We start from the raw sequence: 17683 nt of genomic DNA, 5'->3' as shown, positions 1-17683 counted from the left end.
CCATCATCTGGCAACATCTCAGTTGATTAAAGCTGACTCTTGCTAATGAAGTACTAATGGGATATCAAAACAGGCCAGAAGATCTGGACACTTGCCCTTGGTTAGATATGGTAAGTTTCCCTTTTCTTGGAGAGTTTTCTATAGAATTTCTGTTTCTCTCTCTAGTTGCCTGCTGATATACAGATGCACGCAGTTAGTCATCTCCGCATGAATTTACACAACCAACTTCTCACAACACCTGATCAAGCAGAAAGAGGAAACGAGGCTTGATTTATCAATAGGACCTGATTAAAAATAGCACTTTCCTTGGTTTTCACCACATAAAACATCTTTCCTACGTGCCAAATCTGTTTAGGTTTATATGATTGAAGCATTTAAATTAATCAATGCTTAGATTAGTTTGACTTTCACATATGTAGCATTCTCCTTGATCTGAAAAATACTAATTTGGTCCTTCCAGAATGCAGCTCTCAAGAGTGCTACTTTCCTAGACTTTATCCCAGAATAAAGATGCTTGATGCTGACCTTTCACCTCCAAGTGAGGTCAGTGAAAGCAAAATTACATCAGATTTATCCATTATCCCCAAACAACATTAACTTCCTAACTTATAATGTAGGTCACACCAGAAATATTTCTGTACCTGCCAGGTGGTCTAGCTGTGCTTTTACCACTAGTCCCAGGAAACAAGGAACAGCATTGGCTAAGCAGTCCTCAAAACTTTATTTTACAGAAACACAAAAGCCTGCTTAGAGTACTTTATAATCATCTTAGGGGCATTGATCTATAATTCTTTCCCAATTCTGAAAACTTACGAGATTTCATATTTGCCTGTAATGTGTAGAATGCTATGCAGGTTGCCAAGAAGGTTGCAAAATGCATAAATTACTGATTACTTACAGGATAGGCCTTATATGTTGGCAAAATCTGAAGGTCTCAAAGCCATACAACCCCACCAAAGCCAGCTTTACCTGCTATCTGATACATAAACCTTTTCCATAGTGTTTCATAACATTAGCATAGAGAATTAGTATTAAAATATGAATATTTTAGAAATATTTAGAAAAGAAAACACCTCCATGTTTCTAAGTGAGGTACTCATTATTATGAAAGAAATAAATCTGCACATTCTACACATGTACCCCTGGGCTTAAAGTATAATAATAATAATAAAAGAAATGGTTCTTTCCTACACACAAAATTATTTTGGAGTAAGGTGATTCCAAGACATTAGAAAGGTACTGAGAAACCATACAGATAGTTGGAAAAATTTAATGGTATGGGTAAGATCTACAACTAGATTAGGAGGAGGCATCATAAAAACATAAAAATATGTTAGTTTCCTAATATCGGGGCTAATCCTGGTACCTATGCTTAAGAGCTAACAGTCACATTGAGAAGGTAACATGTAAAACCCTAAATCTGCATATGGCAGAGCATATGAACTAAGATAATAAGAAGAGAGAGCAAAATAAAGAAGAAAAGATTAAATGGAATTCTCTAACTTCAAGTGACAAAATCCCCAATCAAACTGGCTTGAAAAAATGTAAAAGCAGTGGAATATACTGGCTCACATAACTACAGAGTACTGGCTAGATCTGGTACCCAAAATATCAATCATCTATATTTCTCAGTCACTTATATTTACTACTAAATATTAGCTATTTATTCTAGGCTATGCTCTTCCCTGTGGACAGGCACATGCCACCATCAGCTACCAGTGTAGCAAGACCAGCAGATAAACAGCGTACTTCCTGAAGAGTTATAGCAGAGGTTGGCCAATTGGCCTAGTGTGTCATGTATTCATCCTGCACTACACGCTATGACTGGCATCAAGAGTGGAGACTGTCCCTCCCAGACAACATGGGTTGAGAATGGTGAAGGAATCTGTTACTTTAAATGTGCAATCAATGCAGAGAAGGCAGAAATAACAAACTCCAAATCACTTCCCCCTCTTTTTTTTAATGTATTTATTTTACTTTAGGTGCATACTATATCTGGCATTTCTCCCCTTGTTATCCCTCCCCATCCTCCCCTCCCTCCCCACCCGCTGCTGTCTCTCCCTTACCCCTCTTGAGAATGCTTCCCTGGCAGGTAAGAGGAGTATTTTTCCTGAGCTCTGCTTTCATGGGCAGTCTCAGCCTGGGGCCATCAAACCATATTTTAAGCTGAAGAGTTATATAGTCATTATAGCTCTCCACTGTGTCTTATTTTCAGAATTACTCCAAATGCAGCTCTTGGAGGACTTTGTCCTTAGTGTGGGGAAGCTTATCACCACCTTAAAATTCTCCTCTGAGCTTTGAGCCTAAGATGTTTTTTGCTAATAGACATTTGATGCACTTTATTGATGCAACACCACACATATTCAATGAGGCCCTAAAAAGGCACCCAGTGTGAAATAAAAGATGAGACAAATCAAAAATAAAAATAGATGGCTTGAAATAGAATTCATGGCTTCAGATAATCTATAAAACTGTTAATCTGCTTTCAATGCAAAGCACACAGCTACATTTACTCAAAAGTTAAAACAGAAAAAGAAGGGAGAAAAATTCACTTATTAGAAAAGATGCGATTATAATTTTATTTGCATATGCAGTTGTGTGTGTGTGTGTGTGTGTGTGTGTGTAGAAAATATCAGTTGTTTTCTAATAGATTTTTAAATTTTTTTTCCCTTCTCAGTGATAGTGAAAACCTGTTTTGTGAGTGTCCCAGGCTGTATTCAGGCAAGCTGTGCCAGTTTGCAAGTTGTGAAAACAATCCATGTGGAAATGGTGCCACCTGTGTTCCAAAATCTGGAACAGATATTGTCTGCCTCTGCCCATATGGGAGGTCTGGACCCCTCTGCACTGATGGTAAGAGCATTTGATTATTAAACATGGAGCACAGACAGAAAGAGATGAAGACGATAGAAATCACTCAGAGGAAACAAGGCTAGCACTTGACTGATCAAATACATCAGATCCTTTTCTGGGTTCTTTTCAAGTTATTTGAGACAAGACCCATTAGTGAGACTGGTCACTGAGGAGGTATTTCTCATACCCATCAAGTTTATAAAAGTGGTGGCATGGTGACTCAAGCCTATAATTCCAGCACTTTGGGAGGCCAAGCAGGACAGATTATGAGGTCAGGAGTTCGAGATCAGCCTAACCAACGTGGTGAAACCTCATCTCTAGTAAAACTACAGAAATTATCCAGGCATGGTAGTGCACACCTGTAATCCCAGCTACTCAGGGTACAAAGACAGAAGAATTGTTTGAACCCAGGAGATGGAGGTTTCAGTGAGCCAAGATTGCACCACTGCACTCCAGCCTAGGAGACAGAACAAGACTCTGTCTCAAAAAAAAAAAAAAAAAAAAAAAGAAGAAGAAGCGGTAGTGAGTTTTATTCAGATTAGAGTACAGAAAATCTCTGTATTATAAAATCTCAAAGTCAAGCAAAGTATAAGAGAGTAACAAGGGGAATCAAGAGCAATATATAAAATCAAATTATTTCACGTCACTTTGCCAAACTGAGAGTACAATATTAACAAATCTTTGCATCATAGTGCAGCCGCCTTAAATGTAACAAAACGGATGATGCAGTTGTTACATACCAATAAAGTAAATCACGAACAATAGACATGCATCTCTCTTTAGGAAAATTCAGTATGAGAAATCCTAAATTACAAAAAGCTGTAAGATAGTGTAATATAAGATCGTTTTAAGAAAAAAAATGCATAAGAATTTAACAGTAGCTTTGACATATATAAATGTGTGTAGATATTTTCAGAAATTATAAAAATTAATGCTAATAGTTAATCAACACAGGACTAGACTTGCTTTATCATTATTTTCACCATAAAAATAAAAACATTTACTCCTTCGGCAGTCATGATATTTAGCACCATATTTTAGAATAAGACTACAAAAGTGAACTCAGGGCCCTCTGCCCCAGAATCACAAAATGAAGCAAACAGATCCAGCCCATGATGACATTAAAAAGCTGGGCACCACATCCTGATGGGGCAAGTATGAAAACTGAAACCAAAGTAAAAGAAGCATCTGTGATGAAAAAGTATTGACGTTTTGATACATAGGTCTTTGAAAGGAATTGAGACAATGGATTTGTATGTATCTTAAGAGGGGAAGAATTAAGAAGTACTAAGAATTTCTTTCTGGATGTAGCAGGATTATATTAGAAGTTAGCCAGGTTATTCTTATAAAAATAAAACAATTATAGACTGAAAGGAATTGAAGCCATGTCTTTTCCCCTAGAAACCTCATGATTCTCAGAGGTATTCATTCTATTTAAATAAAAGCTATTGAAAAAATATAATTGGTTATAAAAAATTTGGTTACTAAGAGATAATCAGTTTTGCTTCCTATTTGAAAATAATACTGACCATATAAAATAAGAAGTGAAGATTTAGAAGAATGTCTTAATGTATTCACACACAAGATATGATGATTTACTCCCATCTCCTGGTCTCATTAGGGTTCCAAAGACGCAATGATGTATAGACTAAGAGGCAGAGAAAATGAGACATTATTAGGGTCTTTGCCTCAGTGTAGGAAAAAAAATCCTACATGCACCCATCTGGAAGAATTTCTCAAAATATTTATCCTATCCATTTATATTCCACAAAGCTGCCAGATCTAGTTTAGAAATACAAAACGTGTCAAGAAAGATTTCTGATCTTATAGAACTTATTTTCTAATTGAAAAGATGAAAGGAAAAGAAAAATGGCTCAAAACCAATACAAAATTTCTGAGAAGAATTATGAAGGAAATAAACAAGTAGTGATAGAGAGTAACTAGGATGGAGGGCATTTTAACTGATCACCAAAACAAGAATGGCTCTCAGAGGAGTAGATACTTGTACTCAGGCCTCAGGAATAAGAAGTATGGACCATGAAAAGCAGGAAAAGGAACTATCCAGGCAGAAGTTTCAGCAATGGAAGACGCTGAGGAAAGATAGAAGCTGGGCTTTTCGGAGAATGAAAAGATACTAATGTGGCTGGTGCCTAAGTGTCTCCATTCACTCCAGCTGTTATAATGGAATACCATTGACTAGGGGACCTACAAACAACAGAAACATATTTCTCACTGCTCTGGAGGCTGGAAAGTTCAAGATCAAAGCACCAGTGGACTTGTTCTGGTGGGGACTGCTTCCGGCTCATAGACAGCAGTCTCACTATGTCCTCACATGGAAGGGACTAATTAGCTCTCTGGCATTTCTTTTATAAAGGCACTAATCCCATCCATGAAACCTTCACCCCATGATCTCATCACCTCCCAAAGACCCCACTTCCAAATACCATCACATTGGCAGTTAGGTTTTAACATATGAATCTGGGGTCACATAAACATTCAGTCTATAGCAACAGTGAACAAGAAAAAATAAATCTAATGTTAGCACGGCCTAGATCATACAGAGCCTTGGGAACATGGAAAGGTTTTTGACCTCTATTTCCAGATGCCTTAGGAAACCTTTGCAAGGCTTGAAACAGGCTAGTGACTGATGTGTATTTATTTAAACTATTCTGATAGTATTATCTCTAATAGATTTTATAAGGCTATTGGAGTGGTCCCGACAAAAGAAAATTATGCCTAGGACAAGGGTGATGGCAGTAGGGATGAAGATAAGTGGATAAATTTGAAATCCGTTCTGGAGATATAATATTCAGAACTTGCTGGGAAGGGTGTGAAAAGAGTAGAACCAAGAACAACATCAAGTTTTCTTTGTCTGAACTATAGTGTAGATGGTGGTGCCATGAAAAACAATAGGAGTGTAACAGTTATTTTGTCAGAAACACCTTATTTTATTTTATTGGGAGGTAAATAAGAGTTTTATTGGGTGCAAATGAAGAAAAAGTTGCCAGTTCGACCTCCAAACGGAGATGATATGTAGGCAACTGGATATATGATGCTGGTGCTCTGAAGCAAGATCAGGACTAAACATATAATTTGGGGAGTCATTAAAACAAAGGTGGTGTTTAAAACCATAGAACTGTAGATTATCTAAGGAGAAAATAAAGATAAAGAAGAGAAATATTGATAAAGAAGAGGAAATATAGATAAAGAAAAGATGATTTAAAAAGAGCAGATAAACCCTAGAGGAACCTTCCACAGTTCCAGTATTTAGACACCTGGTAAAGGAGAGAAAGCTGTATTAAACGCCAGCACCGGATCCTGACAAATGCCCCTCTCATCTCTCAGCCCATAGATACTGCTCCTTTTATGATGTGGCATTATCTTAGTCTGGGGTCCCCATAAGAAAACAACCTGGATGAGAACTGCATTCAGGTCATTTACTCTGGAAATGATTCCAGGAAATAGGAATGATGATCTAGGGAGAATAAAATGAGGAAGGAGAGAAAGTCAGTGCAAAGAACATTCAACATCACTGTAGGGAGTTGTGCGTGACTTCACTCAGATCTTATGAGGAGATATACAAAAAGTCTCAAAATTGGCTGCCCAAGGGGCAAAAGAGAGAAACATTCAACCATTGTCTCGGGTTCTTTTTGACTGAGGGTTTCCCTACCAGACATTAATATTCCCACATTTCTAGATTGCCATGCAAGACTGATGAGAGTGCAGGCTTTAGCAGGCATCTTAGGTGACAGCATCAGAAAAGCTTGAAGTTACAGAAAGAGAGCTTAACATATCAATATTCCATAACATATCAATATTCAATACTTTTGAGTCAAAAATCCCCTCTCAAGTGTTAGATCCCTCCAGAAACCTTTTTTACATCAATGGGCATCAATACTTTTTCTACTCCACCACCTATTATGAGGTGGTATCCCAAGCCTCTATTAGATCATTCACTGTCAGTATTATGACCTCTAGAAGATTATCTAGAATGTACTAAATATATATTTTATAGAGAAAGGCAAAGAACAATCCAATAACCCTAGCTGTTGCTTAATTACAACTATTCTTTACAAGAGGCACAGAATAACATCTGGGACTTTGCCTTTTTGATATACCAGAGGATGAAAAATCAACTAGTTTTATTTCATTAGCAATTGTGTCTACTACATAGCAGTTTTCTTCCAAATTATGTCCATATCTACCATCTTAATATATTCTTTGGGGGCTAATAGAAAATATAATTATCACATTTCCTACCTTGCTGATATTTCCACTGGGGAATTCATCCAGGAGCCATTGTGGCAGTGATGACTGGAGCCGACACAAACAAACGCTGCAGATGGGAAGTTTGCAGCTGCCTTCCTTTTTAAAGAGCTTTGCTTTCCACATTTGTGCTCCTCATTCACACTTCCTGTTGCCTCTCCTTATGCAAGAATAATCTCTTCTTTTTTTTTTTTCTTGGTGGCAGTAGGATTTATTAGAATGTGCTCTTAATATATAAAGCCCAGCCCAGGTCTTTTGGTCTTCTTAACCACACCATTCTAAAGACAAAGGTGGAACGTGTTTTCTTATTTCCTGTTCTCTTTTATCCTTTCTATAAATATTTTTTAATACTTGACCTTTCTCCCCAACTTAGGCCTCTCAATGGAACATGGCCCTTGAGGAAAGCAATGTAACTAACTGCAAATAGGCTCCAAAATCAATCTGCCTGGGTTAAAATCCCGATTTTACTACTGACTAGCTGGCTGAGTGACCTTGGGCAAGTCACTTGGTCTCTCTGTACTTCAATTTCAATGAGTCTAATAATAGAACTTACCTTGTAGATTTTATGAGAATTAGGTGAGACAGTGCATGTAAAGTGGTTAATACATAATGGGCATATAGAAAAATGCTTTTGTGTCTTAAAGGTGGTCAAGGAAGATCCTTAGCCTTACAGGAAACTGCTATCTTTTGTCATTGTGGGACAGAAGACTGCATCTCCATCCCAGTTAAAAAAATAAATAAATAAAATAAAAAACTCTCTAGATGTCAGTGGAAATCAAAATTAATTTTCTTTTAAGAATTTTTCTAAGATGGTGAAACTCTGCTATGATTAAAGGCAAGCTGGGGTATTACAAAATCATGCAGGAAAGCAGAGCTCCAGGGATATGAATAATCACAAGGCTATTTAAGGACATGATACCTCTAAAAGCAGCTTAATGTCAGGCTGGCATTTCGTAGTGGCATATTTCAAGTACATGCAATTTACTGTCATGTTAAGCTCATATTTCTTTTGATAGCATCCACTCTGATATGATCCAGCTTTCTCTCTCCAACTCAACAGCTATTTGATTGCCCCACTGTTCAACACATCTCAGTATCCCTCATTTCCCACCACGTTTAAATCTGTATTTTCTAACTCGTGGTTCCAAAGAAGTACTAAAGAGTCAAGCCTAATCCAAGATGGGAGCAAGGAGACAGGAATGAGAAAAAAAAAGTTCTCAGGAAAGTGATTCCTCTTTCTCTGGGTTGAAGGCAGACTAGATGGCCTGCATGTTTTCTTCCTTAACAACTGAGGGAAATTTCCTTTCCTCTTGCTCAGGGAGAAGGTGAGCACTGCCTGCTTTTCACTTTTTCCCTCTGCCTCAGCATCTGTAAAGAGAAAAGTTTAGGTTGGCACTTATTTAAAAAGCAGCACTTATAAACATGTATTTCAGTGCACACTGAAATGTTCTTTAAAAAAATAGCCTTGATGGGCCAGGCGTGGTGGTTCACACCTATAATCCTAACACTTTGGAAAGCCAAGGTGGGTGGATCATCTGAGGTCAGGAGTTCGAGACTAGCCTGGTCAACATGGCAAAACCCTGTCTCTACTAAAAATACAAAAAGTAGCCGGGTGTGGTGGCCAGTGCCTATAATCCCAGCTACTCAGGAGACTGAGGCAGGAGAATTACTTGAACCCAGGGGGTGGAGGTTGCATTGAACTGAGATCCTGTCACCTAACTCCAACCTGGGCCAAAGAGAGAAACTCCATCTCAAAAAAAACAAAAAAAAAAAAAACTGTCTATCAGTAGCTGGCAAGATGACCGAATAGGAACAGCTCAAGTCTGCAGCTCCCAAAGAGATCAACTCAGAAGGCAGGTGATTTCTGCTTTCCAACTGAGGCACCTGGCTCATATCATTTGAACTAGTTAGACAGTGGGTGTAGCCCACAGAAAGAGAGCAGAAGCATGGTGGGGTGTCACCTCACCAAGGAAGCACAAGGGCCTGGGGAACTCCTTCCCCCAGTCAAGGGAAGCCGTGAGGGACTGTGCCATGAAGAACAGCACACCCCAACCAAGATACTACACTTTTCCCACAGGATTTGTAACCTGCAGACCACAAATTCCCTCCAGTGCCTATGCCACCAGGGCCCTGGGTTTCAAGCACAAAACTGGGCTGCCATTTAGGCAGACACTGAGCTAGCTACAGAAGTTTTTTTCATACGCAACTGGTGCTGAGAAATCAGTGAGACAGAACTTTTGGCTCCCCTGGAGAGGGGGCTGTAGCCAGGAAGCCAAGTGGTCTAGCTCAGCAGATCCCATCCCCATAGAGACCAGCAAGCTAAGATCTACAAGCTTGAAATTCTCACTACCAGCACAGCAGTCTGAAGTTGACCTGGAACACTCAAGCTTGATGGGAGGAAGGGTGTCTGCCAACACTGAGGCTTGAATAGGTGATTTTCCCCTCACAGTGTAAACACAGCTACCTGGAAGTTCAAACTGGGCCAAGTCCACTGGAACTCGGCAAAGCCACTGTAGCCAGATGCCTCTCTATATTCCTCCTCTTGGCAGGGCATCTCTGAAAGAAAGGCAGCAGCCCCACTCTGGGACTTACAGATAAAACTTCCATCTCTCTGGGACAGAGCACCTGGGAGAATGGGCAACTGTGGGTGCAGCTTCAGCAGACATAAATGTTCCTGCCTGCCAATTCTGAAGAGAGCAACAGATCTCCCAGCACTGTGCTCAAGCTCTGCTAAGGGACAGATTACCTCAAGTGGGTCCCTGACCCCCATGCCTCCTGACTGGGAGACACCTCCCAGCAGGGGTCAAAAGAAACCTCATACAGGAGAGCTCCAACTGATATCTGGGGGTGCCCTTCTGGGAAAAAGCTTCCAGATGAAGGAACAGGCAGCAATTTTTGCTGTTCTGTAGCCTCCACTGGTTATACAGACAAACAAGGTCTGCAGTGGACCTTTGGTGAACTACAGCAGCCTGCAGCAGAGGGGCCTGGCTGTTAAAACGAAAATTAACATACAAAATGGAATGGCATCAATATCAACAAAAAGGATGTCCACACATAAACTCCATCTGAAACTCACCAACATCCAACACCAAAGTTAGATGAATACATGAAGATGAGGAAAAACTAGTGCAAAAAGCCTGAAAATTCCAAAACCAGAATGGCACTTTTCCTCCAAAGGATCACAACTTCTCACTAGCAAGGGAACAAAACTGGATAGAGAATGAGTTTGACAAATTGACAGAAGTAGGCTTCATAAGTCGGGTAATAACAAACTCCTCCAAGCTAAAAGAACATGTTCTAACCCAATGCAAGGAAGCTAAGAACTTGAAAAAAGGTTAGAGGAATTACTAACTAGAACAACTAGTTTAGAGAACATAAATGACCTGATGGAGCTACAAAACACAGCATGAGAACTTTGTAAAGCACATACAAGTATAAATAACTGAATAAATCAAGCAGAAGAAAAGATATCCAAGACTGAATTTCAAATTAATGAAATAAAGTGTGAAGACAAGATTAGAGAAAAAAGAATAAAAAGAAACAAACAAAGCCTCCAAGAAATATGGGACTATGTGAAAAGACCAAACCTCCATTTGATTCGTGTAACTAAAAGTGACAGGGAGAATGGAACCAAGTTGGAAAATACACTTCAGGATATTATTCAGGAGACCTTCCCCAACCTAGCAAGACAGGCCAACATTCAAATTCAGGAAACACAGTGAACACCACAAAGTTACTCCTCAAGAAGAGCAACCCCAAAATACATAATTTTCAGATTCACCGAGGTTGAAATGGAGGAAAAAATGTTAAGGGCAGCCAGAGAGAAATGTTGGGTTACCCACAAAGGGAAGTCCAACAGACTAAGAGTGGATCTCTCTGCAGAAACCATACAATCCAGAAGAGAGTGGGGGCCAATATTCAACATTCTTAAAGAAAATAATTTTCAACCCAGAATTTCATATCCACCCAAACTTATCTTCATAAGTGAAGGAGAAATAAAATTCTTTACAGACAAGCAAATGCTGAGAGATTTTGTCCCTATCAGACCTGCCTTACAAGAACTTCTGAAAGAAATACTAAACATAGAAAAGAAAAACCTGAACCAGCCACTGCAAAAACATACCAAATTGTAAAGACCATCAAAACACTATGAAGAAACTGCATCAACTTACAAGCAAAATAACCAGCTAGCATCATAATGACAAGATCAAATTCACACATAATAATATTAACTTTAAATGTAAATGGGATAAATGCCCCAATTAAAAGGCACAGTCTGGCAAATTGGATAGATTGTCAAGACCCATCACTGTGCTGTATTCAGGAGACCCATCTCATGTGCACAGACACATGTAGGCTCAAAATAAAGGGATGGAGGAAGATTTACCTAGCAAATAGTAAGCAAAAACAAAGCAGGGGTTGCAAACCTCATCTCCGATAAAATAGACTTTAAATCAACAAAGATCAAAAAAGACAAAAAAGGGCATTACATAATGGTAAAGAGATCAATGCAACAAGAAGAGCTGACTCTCCTAAATATATATGCACCCAATACAGCAGCACCCAGATTCATAAAGCAAGTTTTTGGAGACCTACTAAGAAACTTAGACTTCTTCAAAATAATAGTGGGAGACTTTAACACCCCACTGTCAATACTAGATAGCTTAATGATACAGAAAATTAACAAGGATATTCAGGACTTGAACTCAGCTCTGGACCAAGCAAATCTAACAGTCATCTATAGAACTCTCCACCCTGAATCAACAGAATATACATTCTTTTCAGCACCACCTGCACTTATTCTAAAACTGACCACATAATTGGAAGTAAAACACTCCTCAGCAAATGCAAAAATACAAAAATCATTACAAACAGTCTCTCAGACCATAGCGCAATCAAATTAGATCTCAGGATTAAGAAACTCACTCAAAACTGCACAACTACATGGAAATTAAACAACTTGCTCTTAAATGACTACTGGGTAAACAACGAAATTAAGGCAGAATAAACATGTTCTTTGAAACCAATGAGAATGAAGACACAACATACCAGAATCTCTGAGACACATTTAAAGCAGTGTGTAGAGGGAAATTTATAGCACTAAATGCCCATAAAAGAAAGTAGAGGGCCAGGCACGGTGGCTCACTCCTGTAAGCCCAGCACTGTGGGAGGCCGAGGCAGGCAGATCACGAGGTCAAGAGATCGAAGCCATCCTGGCTAACATGGTGAAGCCCCGTCTCTACTAAAAATACAAAAATTAGCTCAGCATGGTGGCATGTGCCTGTAGTTCGAGCTACTCGGAGGCTGAGGAAGGAGAATTGCTTGAACCTGGGAGGCAGAGGTTGCAGTGAGCCAAGATTGCACCACTACACTCCACAACCTGGTGCCTGGTGACAGAGTGAGATTCTGTCTCAAAAAAAAAAAAAAAAAAGGAAGTAGAAAGATCTAAAATCAACACCCTAACACCATAATGAAAAGAACTAGAGAAGCAAGAGCAAGCAAATTCAAAAGCTAGCAGAATACAAGAAATAATTAAGGTCAGAGCAGAGCTGAAGGAGAAGATAGAGACACAAAGACCCTTCAAAAAAATCACTGAATCCAGGAGCTTTTTTTTTTTTTTTGGAAAGGTCAACAAAATAGACTGCTAGCCAGACTAATAAAGAAGATAGAAGAATCAAGTAGACACAATAAAAAATGATATAGGGGAGATCACCACTGACCCCACAGAAATACAAATTACCATCAGAGAATACTATAAACACGTCAATGCAAATACACTAGAAACTCTAGAAGAAATGGATAAATTCCTAGACATGTACACCCTCCAAAGACTAAATCAGGAAGAAGTTGAATCCCTGAATAAATGGATAACAAGTTTTTAAATTGATGTAGTAATTAGTAGCCTATCAACCAAAAAAAGCCCAGGACCAGACGGATTCACAGCCAAATTCTACCAGAGGTAAAAAGAGGAGCAGGTACCATTCCTCCCAAAACTATTCCAAAAACAGAAGAGGGATTCCTCCCTAACTCATTTTGTGAGGCCAACATCATCCTGATACCAAAACCTGGCAGAGACACAACAGAAAAAGGAAATTTCAGGCCAATATCCCTGATGAACATCCATGTGAAAAATTCTGAATACTGGCAAACTGAATCCAGGAGCACATCAAAAAGCTTATCCACCATGATCAAGTGGGCTTCATCCCTGGGATGCAAGACTGGTTCAACATACACAAATCAATAAGGATAATCCAGTACATAAACAGAATCAATGACAAAAACTACATGATTATCTCAATAGATGTAGAAAGGCCTTCAATAAAATTCAACACTCCTGCATGCTAAAAACTCTCAATAAACTAGGTATTGATGAAATATATCTCAGGATAATAAAAGTTAGTTATGACAAACTTAAGCCAATATAATGCTGAATTGGCAAAGGCTAAAAGCATTCTCTTTGAAAACCAGCACAGGACAAGAATGCCCCCCCTCACCACTCCTTTTCAACATAATATTGGACGTTCTGGCCAGGGCAATCAGGCAAGAGAAAAAAATAAAGGCTATTCAAATAAGAAGAGAGGAAGTCAAATTGTCCCTGTTTGCAGATGACATGATTGTATACTTAGAAAACCCCATTGTCTTAGCCCAAAATCTCCTTAAGCTAATAAGCAACTTCAGCAAAGACTCAGTGTGCAAAATCAGTGTGCAAAAATCACAAGCACTCCTATACACCAATAATAGACAAATAGAGAGCCAAATCATGAGCAAACTCCCATTCACAATTGCTACAAAGAGAATACAATTCCTAGAAATACAACTTACAAGAGATGTGAAGGATCTCTTCAAGGAAAACTACAAACTACTGCTCAAGAAAATAAGAAAGGACACGAACAAATGGAAAAACATTCCATGCTCATTAATAGGAAGAATCAATATTGTGAAAATGGCAATAATGCCCAAAGTAATTTATAGATTCAATGCTATTCCCATCAGGCTACTATTGACTTTCTTCATAGAATTGAAAAAACATTCTTAAATTTCATATGGAACCAAAAAAGGAGCCCATATACCCAAGAGAATCCTAAGCAAAAAGAACAAAAGTGGAGGCATCATGCTATCTGACTTCAAATTATACTGCAAAGCTACAGCAATCAAAACAGCATGGTACGGGTACCAGAACAGACCAATGGAACCAAACAGAGGCCTCAGAAATAACACCACACATCCACAACCATCTGATCTTTGACAAACCTGACAAAAACAAGGAACGCAAAAGGATTCCCTATTTTATAACCCATGTTGGGAAAACCGGGTAATCATATGCAGAAAACTGAAACTGGGCCTCTTCTTTACACATTATACAAAATTTAACTCATGATGGATTAAAGACTTAAATGTAAGGCCTAAAACCATAAAAACCCTAGAAGAAAACCTAGGCAATACCATTCAGGACATAGGCATGGGCAAAGCCTTCATGACTAAAACACGAAAAGCAACAGCAACAAAAGTCAAAATTAACCAGTGGGACCTAATTAAACCAAAGAGCTTCTGCACAGCAAAAGAAACTATCATCAGAGTGAACAGGCAACCACAGAATGAGAGAAAAAATTTGTAATCTATCCATCTAACAAGGGCTAATATTCAGAATCTACAAAAAAACTTAAACATATTTACAAGAAAAATACAACTCCATCAAAAAGTGAGTGAAGGATATGAACAGATACATCTCAAAATAAGACATTTATACAGCCAACAAACATGAGAAAAACAGCTCATGACTGGTCATTAGAGTAATTCAAATCAAAACCACATTGAGATATCATCTCACATCAGTCAGAATGGTAATTATTAAAAAGTCAGGAAACAACAGATGCTAGAGAGGATGTGGAAAAATAGAAAAACTTTTACACTGTTGGTGGGAGTGTAAATTAGTTCAACCATTGTGGAAGACAATGTGGCGATATTTCAAGGATCTAGAATCAGAAATACCATTTGACCCAGCAATCCCATTACTGGGTGTTTACCCAAAGGATTATAAATCATTCTACTATAAAGACACATGCCCATGTATGTTTCTTGCAGCACTGTTCACAATAGCAAAGACTTGGAGATTTGGAACCAACTCCAATGCCCATCAATGACAGACTGAATAAAGAAAATGTGGCACATATACACCATGGGATTCTAAGCAGCCATAAAAAAGGATGAGTTAATATCCTTTGCAGGAACACAGATGAAGCTGGAAGCCATCATTCTTAGCAAACTAACACAGGAACAAATACCACATGTTCTCACTCACAAGTGGGAGTTGAATAATGAGAGCACGTGGACAGAGGGAGGGGAACATCACACATCGGGGCCTGTCACAGGGTGGGGGGCTAGGGGAGAGACAGCATTAGGAAAAATACCTAATGTAGATGACGGGTTGATGGGTGCAGCAAACTACCATGGCATGTTGTATCTCTGAACCTAAAGTATAATAATAATAAAATCTTTTTGATGGACTCCTGCTATCCAATCAATTGACATACTGAATTAGCACCTTTTCCTATGTATGCAAGTAACAATCTCAGCAAAGCAAAGTTATGGTTATCCTTCCAATAATTATCACTAGAACTTTGAGTAAATGAATCTTTTTAAAATATGTATTTATCTGGAAAATATTTTCTTATCAAAGGCTTTCTTTAGATTTGCAAATTGCTCAAGTGTCTGTATGTAATGATATTTATAGTCTTTCTGTAAAGTCATTGTGCTTCTTACCAATTATCACTGTTAGGTTTTATTTATATACATATGTAAAATATATATAAATAAATATACAAAATTTATACACATACAAACATGCACACACACACACACACATATATATACATACACACAAAATAAGAAAATAAAGGTATTTTGACTTGGCAAATTATATCAGTTGTGGCAGAGTCTGCTAGTTGTCTGGTCAATATAGTCTGTCCTTCTTTATCATTAATACACTTTTTTCAGAGCAGGAAATATGTTATCTACAAATACCATTTAGAGTAAAATCAAATTTCTACTTCAACTAATATATCATATCAACTGTACCTTTATGTTTGTTTGTTGCTATAAGTTTATTCATACCACAAAAATTGTCATATTTAAAATCTTCTAAACAGTTTTAGCACAGGTGAAATCTTCTCATTTAGCTGAGTCCCTGAGCTCTTTGAGCTGGCTGACCTTACGCATCGGACTCTTCCCCAGCCACCCTGGTCCCCTTGCTCCAGAATGCTTTGCTACCTGCTCTGGCCTCAAGGCTACTTTTGCTCCCCCTCACGTTAACTCTAGGTGAACATTTAATACGATACTTTTCTAACCAATGGTGCTCTGCAGAAAACATGCAGCTTCTCTGACAAAAAGACTGAGTCCCTACCCCAAAGAGGACCTCACACCATTTTCCCGATCCTTATTGACAAAAGAGGAACCAGATAAGGGTATACTTTGTGTATCCTTACTATTCATAAAATTGCCTGCCATAGGTCAGTGTTTCAATGTCTTCCAAGCCTTATGTCTCAGATGCTCTCATCCAAGCACTGGATGCCAAAAAGCTCAACATCCACATCAAACTTACTGGCAAACAAGTGGTGCTTGAGCAGCATCCAGTTCAAGTTGCCAGCTCTGAAAATGCACACTGAGCACACGTGGACCCCATCGCATGGTGGTCAGGAAGCACCCTAGGAAACATCACACTCAAAGTACTGTCAATTGACAAAGCTAGCAATTGCGTGCATGTCAGAGAAATCGTACCTATGACTTGTGGAGAGTGAGCTGGGGACTTCAGGGAATCCTTTGGATAGTGGCCCACAGATACTCATCAGGACTGTATTAATGCACTCTTGATTTTACGTGGGGCACTAATGTACAAAGCTAAGTTTCCCATTCTCCCTTAGAGCTTAAAGTGTGCCCATGGGACTAAATTTTGAACAAGCAAGATGTAAGGAGAAGTGTTAGAGTACTATATTGACCTCTGGAAAATCTCTTCAAGAGTAGCATGAACTCCAAATCTTCCTTCTTTCTGAAGTCTAGAATGTGGATGAGATGTCTTGAATTCCAGAAGTCATTTCAGATTATGAAGTCACCTTGCAAATGAAAGATACATGCTAAGAGGGTGAAGCAAAATGATAAAAGAAGTTTAAATCCTTAACTATAAAACCACCATACCAACCTGGATGTGTTCACTAAGAAACTTTTAGTTAATGAGAGAAATAATTTATTTTGTTTAAACTTCTGTTTTTTAAAAAGTTATATGTTATATGCAGCTAAATCTAATCCTGATATGGTGTCAAGATTTCCCTGAACTACATATTCCAATATGCTTTCTTAAATATTTCTGATTTTGTTCATAAACTCTTAGACCCCCTTCTCCAAAAAAACCTGAACTTTTTATCATAGTTATCTTATTTCAGTCTAATAGATTTAATAAATTATAAGTTTATAAAATATGTTTTGCAACCCAATGAAAGTAGTAAAATTTTTTAATACAAAGAAATATCATAGGAGGCAGCAAAATATCAAACTATATTTTTCTAAATTAGCAAAA

The 17683-nt window shown here is 38.4% G+C and overlaps 1 protein-coding gene across 1 annotated transcript in view; it reads left to right on the top strand.

The window, feature by feature from the left end:
• The window catches only part of EYS (EGF-like photoreceptor maintenance factor), a 1911700-nt gene that overhangs the window by 1732893 nt on the left and 161124 nt on the right, over positions 1–17683 (top strand). The window contains exon 33 of the mRNA XM_035296026.3: positions 2678–2850. Coding sequence (XP_035151917.3) covers positions 2678–2850 — 173 coding nt within the window. The remainder of the gene's footprint in view (positions 1–2677; positions 2851–17683) is intronic.

The sequence above is a fragment of the Callithrix jacchus genome, chromosome 4, assembly GCF_049354715.1.
Source record: "Callithrix jacchus isolate 240 chromosome 4, calJac240_pri, whole genome shotgun sequence".
NCBI classification, from domain to species: domain Eukaryota; kingdom Metazoa; phylum Chordata; class Mammalia; order Primates; family Cebidae; genus Callithrix; species Callithrix jacchus.
The sequence above is the reverse complement of the archived record's forward strand: the minus strand, read 5'-3'. Positions and strand labels throughout refer to the sequence as shown.